The sequence below is a fragment of the Lissotriton helveticus genome, chromosome 11 (genome assembly GCF_964261635.1).
Source record: "Lissotriton helveticus chromosome 11, aLisHel1.1, whole genome shotgun sequence".
Taxonomy (NCBI): domain Eukaryota; kingdom Metazoa; phylum Chordata; class Amphibia; order Caudata; family Salamandridae; genus Lissotriton; species Lissotriton helveticus.
The window spans coordinates 812,216,238-812,234,771 of NC_136072.1; the positions used below are offsets into that span (position 1 = coordinate 812,216,238).

The following is an 18,534-nucleotide window of genomic DNA, read 5'->3' on the forward strand; positions in this document are numbered from 1 at the left end:
GGTTCCATTGCTAGGAGGAAAAGGAGAGGGGAAAGTGGACAACCTTGACGAGTACCTCGTCGAATTGGAAATGGGGTAGACAGAAAACCACTGCAATTAACTTGAGCTAATGGGCTATCTTAGAGCAGATGCACTATATCTATAAATTGATCGCCTAAGCCGAACCTTTGCATGACTGTAAAGAGACATTCCCATTCAATGCGATCAAATGCTTTTTCAGCATCAAGGGAAAGAAGTAATGCATCATCTGCAAGATGTTTAGCTGACCATAAAGCATGAGATAAAGTACAGAGATGATTTCAAGACGAACGACCTGGAACAAAACCTACTTGTGAATTATGAATTAAAGAAGGTAAAACTTTACGAAGACGCGATGCAAGAATGCTAGTTAGTATTTTAATATCAGAATTCAAGAGAGATATAGGCCGATAACTGCCACACAACAAGGGATCTTTACCAGGTTTTGGTAAAACAGCAATAATTGCTTTGTTAGAAAGAGATCCGAAAGAGGATTCCTCAACGGCTTCTTATAACGCGACATGTAAGGTGTCAATCATGCTCTAGCCAGTCCATTTATAAAATTCAGGGGGGAAACCATCGTCTCCTGGAGCTTTATGGTATGGTAAGGCAGTTATAGCTGAAGAAATCTCATATTTTGTAATGATACCATCAAGTAAAGCTCTACCGTCATCTGAATGTCGTGGAAGATGTATTGCATCTAAAAATTTGGACATTTTGAGTTTATCTATATGAGTGCTTGGAGAATAAAGAGATCTATAAAAGGAAGCAAATTCTTCAACAATTTCTTGTGGTCTAGTAAGTACGTCGCCACAACTGGATTTAATAGCGGGAATCACCATAGCGGCCTCCCTCTGGCACAGTTGCGCGGCTAGTAACCGACCAGCTTTTTCCCCCTGCTCATAGTGTTGCCCTTTCATTTTTTGCAAGGCGTATTCAGCCTTAGAAGTAAAAAGACTATTAAGAGACATTCGTGCCTGTTCCAATAATTTACGATTCTGGAGGGTAGGATTTGAGATATATGAGTAAGAAAGCCGTTGAATGTCTTGCTCAAGATCTACTTGTTTTGCAGCGTTAATAAGAGCAGCATCGCGCATTAGTTGACCTCTAATGGTCGCCTTAGCAGCTGCCCAGACCGTTCTCTTAGAGGAAACTGAATCCTCGTTAATAGTGAGATAATCCTGGAGATGTGATTGTAAAAGAAGTTTTATATTTGTTTATGCTCAATCTCCATGGTTTGCGTCCTGGACTAGAGAGACCTAAACCGAAAGACAAAAGAACAGGAGAGTGATCGGATATGGCTGCTTCCAAAATCCTCGACTCTGTAACCAATTGAACTGCCTTTTGCGAAAGAAGTAAATAGTCGAGACGGGAAAATGTGCCATGGGTAGAAGAAAAGAACGTATATTCTTTATCCTGTGGGTGACACAGCCTCCAATGGTCAACAAGACCATTGTCGGCGAGAATATCACGGAAAATGGCTCTATCTGAAGCGTTAACAGTATCAAGGCAGCCTGTTTTGTCATGGGCAGGATCTGGAGCCAAATTCCAATCCCTTCCAATGAGAAATTGAGAGGCATTTATTTCTGTGAGAAGGCGATGTATTCTATGGAAAAAATGTTTTTTGGTACCAAGTGGAGCATATATAGAGCCGAGACAAATTAAAGAGTTCCCAATTTTCAGGTTAACAAAAACATATCGACCCTCCAGATCAGACCATGTCTTGGAAATTGTGGTGGGGAGTGACTTCCGGAAAAGGATGGCTACACCACATTTACGAACAGGATTAGGATTGGTGGGATCAGGTTTAGAAACACTACTATGAATAACTTTACGGACCCAATCTCTGCTGAGTTTACTAGATTCAACAGCATCCAAATGTTTTTCCTGCAGTAAAGCAATGTCCACATGTTTAGAGTGCAAATATGAAAGTACTTTCTTTCGTTTTATATATATAATGGGTGAGACCATGAACATTCCAGGAAATCACTGATAATGGATGAGTTGAAGACATAATAGAAGAAGTTGAGAATGAGATAAAGAAGAAGAAAAGAAACGGTATACGAAGAGAAAGAAAGAAAGATGTTACTCTGGAGAACAAAAGACAAAGTGTGCAAAAGTCGTCTGAGAAACTGATAAGAAAGAGATAGAAAGAAAAAGAAGAAAGAAAAAAAGAGAAAATAAAAGGGGAATGCGAAGAGGGTTAGAAAGGCAGAGTAAATATCCGAAATAGAAAAAGTAAAGAGAAATAAAGAAATAAGATATTAGAAGTGGAGAAAGAACAAAATAGGAAAATAAAGAAGGAACCGAGACTGTTAACCGCGGGTCTGGGCGCACTGAAGCAGCGCCAAGGGGGCGGGACCCCATCCGAGGAGAGAAGAATGGGGATCCAATGAATAAAGGATAATATGGAATATATGAAACGCAATAGAGTAAAATAACATTATCATAACCGTAACATAGTATTGTAAAACACATAGCCATGAAAAAGAAATGCAAGAGGTGATTACCGTATACTGAACATGCAATAAGCAATACCTTAGAAGGGATAAATACGCTTCAAAAACTGAAAACAGTGCAATTATACAATAGCATTAATACAGATATCACAATATGAGACATGAAGCAAAAGTGACTAAATTATATAATGCAATAAAGCCTCAAAAGGGCAAGTGAACAGTAAAAATTATATCAATCAATGATTGTAATGGTCATTAAAAGTAAGAACAAGAAATCACAAAAGTATACAAGTGAACGGAAAAAAGGATTCAGTCAGCATCTGAGGGTTTTTTAAGAGGTGATCTAGATTTGTCTCTCTGCAGGGCATTAGTAAAGGTGGAGATGGAGTGCAGAGCTGAAGCCTTATCATCCTGAGAGCGAGTCAGACGAGTGAAATCCCGACCACGTTGTCTGGAATCATTAAAGGTGTTTGAGTGTGGCGTCGGCAAGTTTGGAGATGGAGAAGTGGAAGATGGAGGCTGATCACAAGAAGAAGATTGGGTTTCCATATCATTGGATTTGATGTCATTCAAAAATTGCTGGAGAAGTGCAGGATCGTAGAAATCTTTGGATTCTCCATTTCTAGTGATACAGAAACGTGCAGGCTCAAACAACCCTTCCGTCGTTCGTTCGTTTCTTTTGAAAAGTCTGCAGCCATATGAATGGTATGGCCTTGAAAGAGAAAGGAACCATATGAACGGGCCATTGACAAAATTTGTCGAGTTTGTTCATGTCGAAGAAAACAAGCAATAATTGGTCTGGGCCGTGCAGAAGCATTTGAACGTGGAGGACCAAGTCTGTGAGCACGTTGAATCTCAAGAGGAGGAGCAAACGAATTACCAGTCAGAATAGGAAGAGTCTCATAGAGAAATTACTTCATTTCCTGTTTATGTTTTCTGGAAATCCAAAAAAGCAGACATTATCCCTACGACTGCGGTCTTCCAAATCAATGAGTTTGCTATGCAAAAAAAGGAGGTCTTGATCTGAACTCTGAACAGTATCCAGTCGACTCTCCATATCCAATATTTTAGAATCAATGTTGTCAATCCTTGTATGAAAAGTGGTGAGTTCTGCTCTAATGGACTTAGTTTCTGCAGCCAATGATATCATGGTGATGTCTAGCCCCTCCAATCGTCGATTAACCCCAGAAAGTTCCTGCTAGATGCGTTGCATAGTATCAGATAATGCCTTGTCACTCTGAGGTGGTACAGCTTGGGATGTAGGAGGCGATGTGGATACGTTACTTTTCAATGGCAAAGTAGGAGTTTGCTTCACCACTTCAGTAAAAAGTGGTTGTTTAGGTGCCCTGCTACCATTCCTCTTGCTAGACATTGTAGCACACAGCTGCACAGGTGGTCTACAAAAGTGGATTGATGGAATATTAGAATATGAAGCAATGATGAAACCAATTGCACATCAAATAACAAAGTAGAAGATGAAAAACAGGTTCCAGGCTAATAATAATGGAACATATGCAACAAATTAGTGACCTGTATATGTTGTATACTGATAATTCATCAAAATGAAAAAGCACTATAGTATTGTCACAGAAACAGCGAATATTGTTATACAAAACAGGTGCAATACAAGAGTATAAAACATTGCGTGCCAAAAGAACACCATGAGCAAAGCAGTTTCACGAAAATGATGAGAGCAGCAAAAGACTGGTAAAAATATGAAAACAATTTTCAAAGTACTAAGGCCTATACATGCTGAGAATGTGCGTCTCTAGAAAATGTGAAGGCGTCACATGAGAGAACAGAAGCACATTCCACTCAGAACTGCCCAGAATATTTCTCAATAAAAGCAATTATGATGAAATATGAGCATATAGCAATGGTATAGAAAATATTGACTTAAAGTAAGATTTGAACATACTCCAAAACTATATGTGGTACAGAGTCATCATGAGTAGACAAGCTGAGGTAACAAAAGTGTTGGAAAAATGATAAATATGATGGAGTTAATATGTCCTGTATCAAATGTCATGTAAGGCAGCAAAATAAGTGCGCAAAATTCAGATTGAAAAAGCCAAGAAGCAAAAATAAAGAAAAACATAAATTCCTGCAGAGAAAACATTCATGCGTCATTAAGGCAGTGAAAGTCCCTATTCCAGTGTATTCCTCAAAGGACTCCGCCAAAAACGCGGAAGAAAAATCTCTCCTTAGTGTATCTGGAGAGGGCGCCGTGTATTAGGAATGCGCACAATGTCAGACAAAGCTAATAACTCTTTCACGGAAGCGCGGCCTCGTTTCTTGAGGGGGTGCGGCCTAAAACATGAAGAAGCATGGCCCTGGATTGGGGAGAGGCGTGGCCTGCTCTGTGAGGAGGCGCGGCTTCAGTGACGCACGAATCACGAGGCGCACACAAAGGGAGTCGACTACCTCACCGGCATGCCAGGGAAATAGGAGGTGTTGCCGCTGGCCGCCAAGGAAGACCACCAATACGGGCTACATGGTCTTCGGCAGCAGCGGAGCACGATGAGGAGGATCCAGGCGCCCAGATAAGTGAGGAGAGCTCGTTAGGAGTCCGTCCCTCATCGGAGCTCAATCCTCAGGCGGCCATCTTCCTGCGTGGCCAGACCACGCCCCAATATACTCTATGTTAAGGTTGTATTTGTTGACAAGAGACGTATTAGTGTACCCTAGACTTTCTGGATGTTTTTGTTTATAAAAACGTGTTAATAGCACTGTTGAGGTCTATGAATAATTACGGTGTATGAAACCAGTGTTTTTGAGTGCTGACATTCTTCCTGAAGAAAATGAAATGTTCACTTAACTTTCTGGGAAGTTAAGTTGCTGCATTCTCATAAACTAGCTATCGAGGGGCTCCAGCCCTCAACACATCTAAAGCAACTGTAAGAAATTTTGTAACAATGAAGTGCTCTGATCACACACACCCACAATTGACTTTCATGTAGCTGGTTAGAGGGAAGAATTCATAATTTCTTGTAATGTCACTTGTAGTGAGTTATTCATTATATACGAGGCCGTATCAACAAGCATGACTGAATATATTCACAATCTACTGTGTATCTGGTGTTGCGTCTGCTACAATAATACCGCATGCATGCGTACATACGTACATACATTTTGTGTGTAGCAACTAGTGAGCTACCTGTGGCTTCCCAGTGTATTTATAATTTTTTTTTTTTATAGATTTTGTTTTATATAGTATATGTAGATTATCGCCAGGGTGTCATCAAATACAAAAGACCCAAAATGCAGCTCATACCCCCCTCAGTTATTATACAGTTTTTCCTTTATGACTGCATTTCTTTTCACACTCAAACTTTTTTTCTGCTATTGTCCAGTTTTTATAGTGGCACAACTGCTCAGCCATTTAGATGGGCGTACTCTTTAGCATTCAGCTGCTAACAATTAGTTGACCTTACATATTACATAAACTGCCACGTTTCAGTCTTTGTTGATTCATTTTTGTAAGTAATATCTACAACTGTACTATGATCAGTAGTGGCCATTCTGATATTTTAGTCAGACATATTGCCACATCTACCCGAAGGGGCATCACTTTCATTCAGCACCACAACATTTATTTTGGTGTATTTTGGGGGTTCTTTATAAAGGCGACCTAGTCTCACGGGGGACTGGAGCACCATACATATTAACAGGATACATTATTTACTCATCTGTGTATGAGATCCCTCCTCATTTTATGTTAAAATTGACCTACCTGGAACGGTTGTATGACATGCTTTCCCAAGTGTGTGACCCCTACAATTGTTTAAATATTCAGAATTCTCCTATTTGTAGTGGAAGCATATGGCAGTAAATATGAACTGTAACGGCTGTATTCAATGGGAAATACTTTAATGTTTCCACTCAGAACATACCTCAAAGTCCAGAATTCTGTGATCTCGCTATATGTTGACGCCCGCTATGTCTCTACTTTTTTCCATGTTCACATTACTGTTTCTTTAGGTGGGCCTTTAAAAATGCTCTTTCCCAACAGCATGGCCAGGTGTAGGGGCAGAGGATCAAGGAGCTGATTCTAGAGCATCTCCATGTTTCCTGTTTAATATGGGAAGTCGCGAATGAGAACTGGAGTTCGCCAATTTTTATATCTTACAGAGAATCTGTACCACTGAGCCATCAGTCTTTTCTTCTCGTGGACCGTCACTTATTGCACCACATATTGTAACTGATCCCCATCCCATGGTAGTACGACATAAAAGCAGGATCTCATAAGTCCCAATAATTTTAAAGGAGTTTTAGTAGCTTTAAAGCAACTGTTGTGAATCTAGGTTTACACTACCTTTTCAGCATAATTCTAGATGTGGCCTGACGTCTGGCAGTCATATTGGTATTGTAATGAACTATCATGCCTGTAATGATCAGTGTCAATGTAGCACTTTTTATTACCTGCATGGCAAAATCTCTGCACGGAGAGGGCTAATTTCTGGTTGAGAATAAAAAAGATCATCATATATACTTACTGCTTCTCCTAGATATGAGGGTCCAGAAACCCTGTTTGGAAGTTCAGCTCTGTTAAAGAACAATACACTACTCTTTAGTTAATTTAGACTTTACTCAGCCTCTTTTGCAGCACAGCTCATGCAGTAGAACTTATTTACTCTCCACAGCTGTCAGGAAAATCGTGCAAATTCATACCTCACATACTTGGCGGAACACACAGATCATCAACAGTTTTCTTACCAGTTCTTGTGGCTCACATTCAAACCCAAGATAGCATTACCATCTTACTTCCCTGCCAGGGAACATCTCCATAGATGTCTTACACCTACCCCGAAGTGGCAGACTGTCAGCCAGTACAGCAGCTGCATTGAAAAGTTTGAATTGGTGTAAAGTCATTCACACTTGGGCATCCTGAAGTTTTTCTTAGTTATAGTCTTACCCCAGAATTCTTAACTGGAAAGCCTGTAGCTCATATGACATCACTGTGGACCAAAGTCCGGAGCAGGTTCTGCACTTTAAAAGTATAAAGGATCCCACATGGTACCCTAAGGGTGGTTGGTTGCCAATAAGTGTTTATGCCCAGCCCACCACCCACTTACTGCAAATACAGGAATAATGTCTTCCAAGCTCTGTTGACTCTTTTACATCGTCCACGTCTTGTGCTTGTCGAAGATGGGGTGCCCAGGTCATTATCCTCCAGGAGACACATTTGGTTGAAGATGAAATTTTAGACTTGGTAAAAAAGAATAGATGGATAGATTTAACAGTCTCTACTTCTCAGATAGTTAACACAAAAGGGGTTGTCATTCTTTTTAAAAAAAACTTCACTACAAAACTCTTGAAACAAAAGGTCGATCCGCATGGCAGATGGGCAATCGCGACAGTAATGATTGGGGGGTCAAGCATTACATTAGTAGGCTATTATGGGCCTAATCGAGATGACCCATCTATTCTGGCCACGTTGTTTTCCGAGCTGTTACATTTTCCAGAACCAATGATAATAGCGGGTGACTTTAACATCGTCCTTGATCCGAAGTTGGATAAGTCCACTTCTACCAGACAACAGCTACATTCCAAATCAAGAGATTTTCTAATTAAAAATATGCACCAATACGGACTTATTGATATTTGGAGGGTAAGATCGGGCTCGAAATCTGGCTTCTCTTTTCGAAATTATAAGTATCGACACAGATCAAGGATCGATTTCATATTGGTTAACAAGTGCTTGGAAAAGTCAGTAAGGGATATAACTTATTTACCATCACACCTGTCCGACCATTCGGCAGTATGTTTAGACCTTGAACTACAGTCTCACACCGTGACAAGGTCTTGGACAATTGACAGATCGTTCCTTACATCCCCTGAGGATCTGGACTATGTTAAGGTCGAGACGCAAGAATTTTTTAAAACCAACATTGGCTCGGCGTCACACAGTTTAGTATGGGATGCATTCAAATGTTCTTTGAGAGGGATTGTCAAGAACAAAACTTCATACCGTAAGAAGCAATATACTCAAGAGGTTTCACAGATAGAGGCCAATATACTAAAAGCTGAATCATATTTAGAAAATACAAACAACAGCTCAGACTATGCTATACAGACCAAACAGGAGGAGCTCACGAAACTTAAAGGACAAATGGCTTCTGTACTAAATCAGCGAATCCTGCAGAGGTGGGAAGCTAGTAAATTAGCTAATTTCGAATTTGGCGAAGGGGCAGGCAAACTGTTAGCCTGGAAGTCCAGAACAGATCAAAAACGTAATAATATCATTTCTATAATAACGAATTCTGGTACAGCGACTTCAGACCCAGAAATAAGATTAGCTTTTAAAGACTTTTTTCAAGCTATCTATAGGGAGGACAATAATATCACCCCAATTCAGATAGAAAACTGGCTTAACAAAATCACCCTACCGACTCTCTCTAAAGAGCAGGCGAACCTATTAGACCACCCAATTATGTTAGAGGAGGTAACATCAGCCATATTAAACAGTAAAAATGGGAAGGCGGCAGGCCCGGATGGTCTTCCGGTAGAGATTTATAAGCATATTGTAGCCGATATCGCCCCTTTTCTTACCAATTTATTTAATCTGATACTGGTTGAGGGAGACTTCCCCCCTCCATCATGGAACAAAGCTTCCATTACGCTTATCTTGAAACCAGGCAAAGTAGCTACAGCCTGTGGCTCATATCGCCCAATTTCAGTCCTCAACGCTGACTATAAGATTTTCGCGTCTATACTAGCTATACGAATGGGACAGGTAGCCCCCTTAATTTTACACTCTAACCAGAAGGGTTTTGTTAAGGGTCGCCAACTCTACGAATTAATTTACGACCTTATAGGTGCAATTGACATGGCAACTACTTCATCACTGCCCTTGGCCATTCTTGCTTTAGACGCTGCCAAGGCCTTCGACAGGGTCAATTGGAAATACCTGTCGGGGGCCTTGGAAAAATTTGGGGTGGGCCGAGCTTTTCGTAGAACGGTGGAACTATTATACCATGAACCTTCAGCCTCGGTCTTGGTCAATGGTGGGCTGTCGGAACCCTTTACCATTACAAGAGGCACCCGGCAGGGTTGCCCGCTCTCGCCCTTACTTTTTGATATTTATATGGAGCCTTTCGCCCAATTGATTCGTGAAGAAATTAACATCACTCCATTTAGTCACAGAAATTGGGAAAAAAAAGTGTCTCTATACGCGGATGATCTTATGATCTTAACATCTGACATCAACACAGCATTCCCATTAGTAATTAATCTGGCACAAAAATTCGGCAAAATTTCCGGCTATGAAATCAACGCCACAAAAACCGAGGTAATGGTATGGAACATTACTAATACGACATTACCAGTACAACCCTGTGACAATATGAGATATTTAGGTATTAAAATTTTAAATGATATCAACCAGATTGCCCACATAAATTTTACCCAGGTAGCCAAAGACTGCAGGAACTTAATGAATTCTTGGAGACATCTCCCATTGACGCTCTTAGGCCGCTCGAATCTGGTCAAGATGTCCATCCTGCCTAAATTGACCTTTATTTTCAACAGTTTACCACTTTACTTTGAGAAGAAAATGATAGCAAAGATGCAAAGTGACATTACTTCATTTATATGGAGGAATAAGTCTGTAAGAATCTCTTGGAATAAACTAAGGCGCCGTAGGGAGAAGGGGGGTCTGGCTGGCCCCGATATCCAAATCTATGCTTGGGCATTCCAGTTGGCACATGCTCGAATCCTATTTAAAACTCCAAAAGATCAGGGCATAGGCCTTATGTTTTCTACACTACTAAAATGTGAAGGCTTAAATCAAACAGGATTTTTATTTAAGTTTGGAGATCCAAAATTTTTTAAGAAAATTAAGTTGAAGATACTACAGGGTCTGGCAAGAACCTGGTACAACCTTAGAACTACTACCAAAATAGGCTACTATTCCAACGGTTCTCCTATATGGGATCTTCCAGCTCCACCTGAATGGACTAAAGATGCATTGATAAGCCCGCTAAAAGAAGCTGGGATTTTGACTTGGGGTGATCTCTTTTTTGAAGGGGAAATGTATTCCTGGGAACATCTAGTGAGTAGGGTAGGCTCAAACTTATCAAGACTGAAATTTCTCCAGATCTCCAGTTGGGCGGCAGCACAAAAATCTGACTCCACTCGCCAACTAATCCCTTTATTGGGTGATATCAGCCAACTAGAATCCTCCCTACTTGACAATGCCCTACAAACCAAAGAGGTTTCCCATTTCTATAATTTAATCTTAGAGGAAATAGACGGAATATTCCACCTTCCAGATCATCTTTGGGGTCGTCTATTGCCGATAACTAATCTGCATGAACTTTGGGAAATATCCTTTACCGTGTTATGGGATATTGTAAAACCAGCGTGGCTGCGAAGAAACCACCTCTTTACCCTCCATAGGGCTTATTATTCGCCTCAGAGGTTGTCCAAATTTTCATCTGGTACACCAGTGGCCTGCCCTCGGTGTGGACAAGTCGAGGCCTCAGATGCACATATGTTTCACGATTGCCCACATCTAACAGTTTACTGGCAATCAATAAGCAACAGACTAACATCTTCTATAGGTACCATGGTGAATATAGATTTAGGCCTTGTAATCTTTGGAGTAAAAGACAAAAAGCGTAGTGCAAATAATAACCTTTTGTTCTACTCAATTTTGGTGGCTCGACGAGAGATTTGTAAGCGTTGGAAAGAGGCCTCCCCACCGACACTACAAGATTGGAGTTCCTCCATGCTTTCTATATCGAAACTAGATTTATCTAGAGGAGGTAAACCAGAAAAAAGAGCTTTTTGAAACTCGATTGGTCTCAATGAGTAGAAACTGGGTTTTTTTTTTTTTTTTTTTTTTCCCAGTTCCTATGATTACGAAGCCATGTCGAACTCCTTTTTGCTTATTCACATCTGTCCTTCATACCTAAGGTCAATTGTGGCATAGGCGGTGGTGTAATTTGGCTAATGGCAAGTTCCATCTTATATTGTTAAAGGGGTTGTGACTTAGCGTTAAGCTAATCTAGCTGTAGGGTCTTGGCGCTCCCTCTTAAACGACCGACCCCTACCAGTCATGTACTGAGACAGCATTTTAGTCTTCCAAGTCATACTCTTTCGAGCCCACGGCTCTGATGGTTCAGCCATGGTTGAGATGAGGAACAAAAAAAAAAAGAAGATGGGGTGATATTCCTATGAATCTGTCCGCTGGTGGATTGGACTTACGTAGTTCCATTCAGTCCAGATGTTGTTTCTTGGAGTATCTTGTAATCCCGGAGGAGGGGCCCCATAGCACTCAGGTTCCTCCTGAAGGGAGATCTTACCTTTACACTGCCACCTTAGTCCCTCTTGCTTCATCTTCTCCAAGAGTCAAATAGAGAATTGTCTCTCATACACTCACTCATTAACCTCTCCTCTTTTGGATCACACAAATTACTTCACAGCAGGCACCGTCCACCCCTCCCCCCGCACACACAGGTATACTCGTTTATCTCCTTCCTTCCTTCCTGACCAGTGCTGGTGCATCCTTCTTGGCTTCATATGGACTTCTGTCAAGGTGGCCTGCAGAAACCATTCACCTGCTTCAAACATTTTCTTGATTTTTGTCACATGCACGCTATTGAAGAATATCCATCATAAACATCAGCTAAAACTCCAAAGATGTCCTTCCAATCAAAATAACTTTTGTGGTTGGCAACTAAAGTCACTCAGTGTCAGTCTTGCACTATCACTTTTCACATGGTGAAACTTTCATTAGGTTTCAAGTTGTCAGGTAGGATTAACTGTAGCAGCTTGTCAGTTCTCTCTCCTTCTAGAGGTTTGCAACATTGTTTTGGTCACTCTGTTCCTTGTCATTTTTTTTGTTTATTAATGGAATTGTTTGTCGCTTCTTCCAGTTTTTAAAGTGCATTTTGTACCTCTTTAGTTTTTTTATTTTTCTAGAACGTATGTTATGTTTACAGTACGTAACTGCAAGTAGAAATTTATATTCACCACCACATACCGTGGTTCAAATATTTTTATTCACGTGTGCATAGCAGGAATATCAACAAAAGAGCAGCACGGTGCTCTGCATATGAACATGCATTGTTTACCACAGTTAGTAACAAGCATTGGCACAGCCAATAGGTCTCGTGTTTGGGACTTTATAACTGTTTAATTATGCAGCACAATATCCTTGGTGCAACAACATCAACTGTTGCATGGCTAAACACTTATAAGGTCCCAAAGGCGAGACCTATTGGCTATGCCAGTGCTTGTTTATTCAGCTAATCGTTCAAAGTAAAGATGCGTTTTTTTTTTTTACTTCACGGGTTTAGCAGGATCTCGTATTGTGTGGGATGAATGATCCAGACTGAGTGTTGGTAGTCCCTCAATGTTTTCTGATGAAAGGGACTAGTGTAGTAACATGTCTGAGGTCTAATTTAATGTGTGTCACATAGGACTTTTGGCCGAACTATAATCTAAGAGCTTTTTTTTTTTTTTTTTAATTGGTCGAGGTGATCTCTTTTCCACTTTGATTTGAAATACATTTTGGTCCTTCTACAAAAAAATCACAAAAGCTTACGGAAATGTGGCAAACCGACATGGGTAATGCAATGAGTTTCACTGACGGAATTAAAATGTGCCAAACATGACCCAAGTGTCACAATTACTGTTCATTTGTTTTTATGGATTTGCTGTTAGGCGCCTTGATGCCTTCGGGCTTAGTTGCGCGCTACACGATTCTTTTCATTTCATTTCACAATATAAACAAGCATTTGCAATGCAATAGGTCTCACATTTATGTGAGTTTGAGCTATTGACATTGCAAATAACAATGCCTTTTATTTTTGTTTTTTGTTTTAAAAACATAAATAAAAGGCATTGTCATTTACAATGCCAATAGCTTAAACTCGTGTAACTGCAAGACCTATTGCATTGCAAATGCTTGTTGGGTATGCAGACATTGAGGAAATCCAAGGCCAGTCTTCAAGTGAGATCACTGTTTTTGCCTCTCTTTGGAGCAACATGCTTAGGTTAACCTATCTAATGACTTATTTCTCTTTTTAAAAGAGAAATGTAGCCATTTTCAGTAGCATCACATTTATAACCCCTTTTCCAGTTTTGTAATGGGGTTGGTGACATATACAAAGATAACATAAATGTAAAGCAAATGTTGACTCTGTTTATGCATTGTCGTTTTTAGCTTTATAAAGAGAATTGTTTGTCTGTTTTCAAGACTCTGAGATCCCACACATGGGTGTGAGACTATTCAGTATTGATACAATTAACGAAGATATAGAGTGATAGAGAGAAGATATAGAGTGATAGAGAGAACTTTTACACGTAAGTAACTTTATCTCTCCAAAACTGTTAGTAGAATTATGGAAACGTCTGTTTTTCTCTCCCTTGAATCTGTATTGGCCTGAATCCATATTGGGCTTCTTTTGAGATGTCCAAGGCTTATGGGGTCTGGGACAACCCAGGAGACAAGTACCTAGACACACTTGTTTGCAAGGTGGACTGGCTGTACTAGGCATCTGCCATTTCTCCACGAGGCTCCTTTGTTCCTGGGAGCCGGTTTTGTAGCAGTGCAGCATTTTTAAAAGCACTGCAAAATGCCTTGTATTTTCAAAAGTTTTCAGGCAACAGTAAAAGTGCCAAGATAACCCAAGCGATTAATTTACCTGCTGGAAAGAGGTCAGAGTTTTGTCTAATGGTAGTTTTTACTCATCTAAGGTAGCACAGAGGGCTAATATGCCTGCTGCAAAAAGCATGTACTATGCAGATCACAGAACAGTATTTTACATAGCTCAATGGATTAATGCTTTTGTCACAGAGATCCTTGTGTCACTGTGCAGTTCATAAATTACAATCATAATCAAGGTTAGAAAGTTATGGTTTTGTTCCCAGTCTTTCATTATCCAAATTTTGCTAAAAAAGGTTTTGTTTTGGTAAAAATAAATTCTTACTAGTAAAGTCAACCCTAACCACTGTGTGGCGTTCTGAATCCTGAGGTTGTGCTTCCCTAAACCAATGATTCTTAAAAAATGATGTGTGAATCCTACACGTTTTAGTCCCCTTTGTCTTATGTAACATTTTGTATACACTGATTTACACACGTATTATTCATTGTCTCTACATTTGTGTGTGATGTAAATTGTTCCGACACCCTTCACTGGTATGAAAGGACTGCTTTGGGTTCCCAGTCCGGCCCTGCTTGTTTGAGTGGAGCCTCTAGAGCTAGAAGTTCCAATGGGGTTGCAACTGGATGTTGAATTAAGGTCAGAGCTATAGGTGGAATTTGGGCTGCAGAAGATAACAGGGCTGCTTGATTATTTTCTTAAAATGTTGAATGTGGGCACCAGATTAGCACCCTACAAGGGCCAGAGGATTGCTATACATTTAGGGCAAACCTTCATGTCCTTACAAGGAAGGCAATGGCCACGAGGGAATCTCTAATGGTTGCGAATGAGGCAGGCTATGAGTTTTATATAATTCCAAGTGAGCCAGAAAAGCCACCCTGAATAGGCATGTGGTTCTCGAAGATAGGAACATCAGGTTGGCCCTTGAAAAAGGAGTTAATTGAAGAGTCTGAGGACTGTCAATTTCAGCTCATGGAAGGAGGATGAAGAGGATAGCAAGGTGGAAGTCTGAATAGATCCAAGTTGGACCATGTCCTTTGCGTGCTCATCAAGGGACAAACCATCCAAATCAATACTTTTCTTTTAAAACAAACGTTATTAAGCACCACCGAATGCTTTCGAGTTGTCATATCAAGTACATTGTGGCATTTCTATTTTCTTATCTTGCACAAATGTTTCCTATGTGCATACTAATGATCTGCTTACATAAGCCAGGGTAATCCAAATCATGACTTAAAGCTGTGTATGAAGAATCTTGATTAGGAGGTGGAACAATTAGTCAGTAAGGACTGACCCAAAGTTTGAAAATCCGAAGCAGTTTATGCTGATTTCTCTTTTGCCATCTACGAAGTACAATCCTCCAGTATTGTAGAAGGAGCATTTTCGTACTAATCTTTTGGCAGTATTGATGACCAGCTGAATGCCTGATTTGTCTATACCCAGGTCTGGCATGGATAGAGAGTGTGATGAGCTTTTATCTCTGGAGTACTCTGCCCTGATTTCCTGCTTGTACACTGGCAGAACTCAGTAATATAGCCTACTTGGCACCTCAGGACTGTCCATTATAGACGGATAAAATAAACCAGAATCTAATTGTAAATTCTGTTTCATAGCCTGCTGAGCACCTCAGCATTGGCCCCTTGTAAGATTGTTTGAGATATCTTTCAATTATATCCTATGTAAGCCTGATCACTCTATATTTTGGGGCACACTTCAGTGTGAAGCCCCTTGAGTATTTTGTATATGTTCCACGTCAAAGCTTGTTTAGCACTTTAGCATCATCCCCAGTAGAAGGGGCACTGGTGCCAACCTGTCTTTGTCCTTTCTTTTGGAGGATTTAATCCCCAAGACATAGGTGAAAAGAAATCCACATACATTTTACCTACTCTGCTGTAAATCCTAGAATCTCAGCAGAGACAGAATCATGACATTATTTACTAGCTGTGCTAGTGCTTCAAGATGGTTCTCCCTGGACGTTAATTCTACTCAAGGATCCTTGAAAGGATTTGTAAAGCTTGCCTGTGATAAATGGTATAATCGAGATTGGATTTCCTATACAATCTGACCTGTGACATTAGCTGAAGTTACAGGAGCTAAGGAACTGACAGAGATTCAAAACTACAGCCATCTAGATCCAAACGTTCATTGAAAATTTGGGACATAATCAACTGCGCATAAAGGCCATCCCCTCACGAACAAGAGGACCAGGGCCTTTAAATTCATCTTGCTGGTGTATTGTGGATGTGAGTCATGGGCTCTGGCAGTTTCTTATGGCTCAGATCTGTGCTGCTAAAAAATCATTCAGTCCCATCATGTATCCCAAAGTTTATCTCATTAGTATGTTGGGTGATGTGAAGTATCAAAGACTATGAAAGACTGCTTAGGCAGGCAACAATCAACTCACAAAATTAAAGGTTACCATTTTTTCTCCAAGGTTGTCAGCCATTAGAGAAAGAGTGCGCTAGTGGCAGCTTGGGTGGAATAGCCAATATTCACAGCTTAGTCCGTAGAGTGGGGGTGGGCTTTTAGCGGGATGTAGATATGCAAACTCTCAGAAATGTAGAGATGAATAGCACTATAATGTTGTGTAAAGCCACATTTCATGGTGCATTACTAATTGTGAGCAAGTTCTTGCAGTCAACATCTGGTGCACACTTTTTGCTCTGAATATGATTTGCAAAAAATGTGCACACTAAGTGGTAAAACATTATTAACATAACGCCTAGTATTATAAAATGAAAATAGCCCCTCAGGTCCATTTTACAGACGGTGTATTTCTTACATTAGCTGGTCCACTGTAGAACCTTAAAATGTAGATCCCTTTGGCATGAGTGCAGCTTTTAGCAAAGGAGAATAATCTGCTGTACCTTCTGTGCTTACACTTCAGATGAATGTCTGTGAATTACAAGTTTATAAAATGACACAGTGTTACACGCCATCACCATGTCCAACAGCCATGCCTTTTCCTCTCTAAGTTGCACCACAGTATACCATCATCTTCCCAGGACCTGCACCTTGAAGCAGCCAGTGTGAGTAAGGTGGATGCTATATTTAAGTTTGCAGGTAACATAGACCTTTGGAATATTTCTTATCCTTTAATGGATTCTGTCAGTGTTTTTACTGTGTGTGCGCTGAAGTAGCTGACAAGTGGTATGTTGGTACTTTTTTAAAACCCAAAACTGAATCTCTGTATAATGGCAAATCTACTATCCATGTTTTGTATGATAACTCAGATCTCTCGTCCCTATATTTAGCTGTTTAAAGTTAGTCATACTCTGATCATTTCCTTTGTAGTTTTCTGTTGACGCTCATCTCCCTACGGAACCTGGCACTGGGACGCCCTCCTTTGGAGCAGCTGGCAACAGAGGTGGCATATGCCAATATGAAGTATGAGGAGTCCACTGGATCGAAATCTTTGAAGGTGGAGAACATGCCACAAGAAGATCACTCTGAACTATGACCGCAAAGTGCCAAAAAATTGGAGGCAATCTTTGTGTACCTTTAAAGAACAGAGAGAGACTTTACTCAGAATCTGCACTACAATAACCTTTTCATAATATCTGCCTATAAGTATCTACCCTCAAATTTTGCAACTGAGGTTTAAAGCAATATTTGGCGTCTGGCAGTGACTGGAATTGGACAGTTTCAAGGGTGCAATTTTGCAGATTTGTTTAACGGTTGAACAGTAATTTTTCAGTCATTTATTGGTTGTTCGCTCAGGCAGATTACAGAATTTTCTTATGTCCTGTCCTCATTCAGCAGCACATTTTGTAATATTTGTGAATTATTAACTGTTGCAGCGCATTCAAGAAAAGAAGAGGGCCATTGTTCAGTATTCTGGTTTTTAGAGAGGTCCCTTCGGACACACTGAGCATGTTCCCTTGAAATGTCTGCCGTACAGGAGTCCGTCTCTTGTTATAGATTTTTCAATATATTTATACATATATTTTTAATGCAAAAGCTTTATGTACATAATTAAAGATCTGTACGTAGAGGTGCTTCTTTTTTATATTTCATCACAGAGGCTCTTCGTCCGTGTCTCTCGTGGACATCCATACATACAAAATGTAATGTTCTCATCTTCCTAAGTATCCATGGCTGACTCTTTGCTCTACAATGATCTTCTGTGGTCCTATACATTTCTTGAACTTTATAATGTATATTTACTCAGTTCCTCATCTCTTCCACCACCCATGCAATTTATGATATTCAACCTTCAGTCAAAGAGATTGAGGGTTGTCAGTCTTTGTGACCATATTGGACATTAGTTCAGTTTGCTTAAAAAGTAGATAGTTAGTTTCCACATGGCTAGGAATATTTTATGTGTATCTCACAATAGTGATATAGTGGGGGGCCGGTTTTCACCTGGTTATATTTGTTATCAGAGTATTAACATTCTTGGGTGTCTTGGATAAATTAGACTTTTATTCTAATAATATTTAGAA

The 18,534-nt window shown here is 40.2% G+C and overlaps 1 protein-coding gene across 8 annotated transcripts in view; it reads left to right on the forward strand.

Annotated features, from left to right (window-relative positions):
* Positions 1 to 18,079, forward strand: part of GGCX (gamma-glutamyl carboxylase) — a 238,012-nt gene extending 219,933 nt beyond the window's left edge. For all 8 annotated transcript variants that reach the window (XM_078666904.1, XM_078666901.1, XM_078666905.1 and 5 more), the window contains one exon: positions 17,384 to 18,079. In XM_078666904.1, the coding sequence (XP_078523030.1) occupies positions 17,384 to 17,549 (166 nt within the window). In that variant the 3' untranslated portion in view covers positions 17,550 to 18,079. The remainder of the gene's footprint in view (positions 1 to 17,383) is intronic.
* The last annotated feature ends 455 nt before the right edge of the window (positions 18,080 to 18,534 follow it).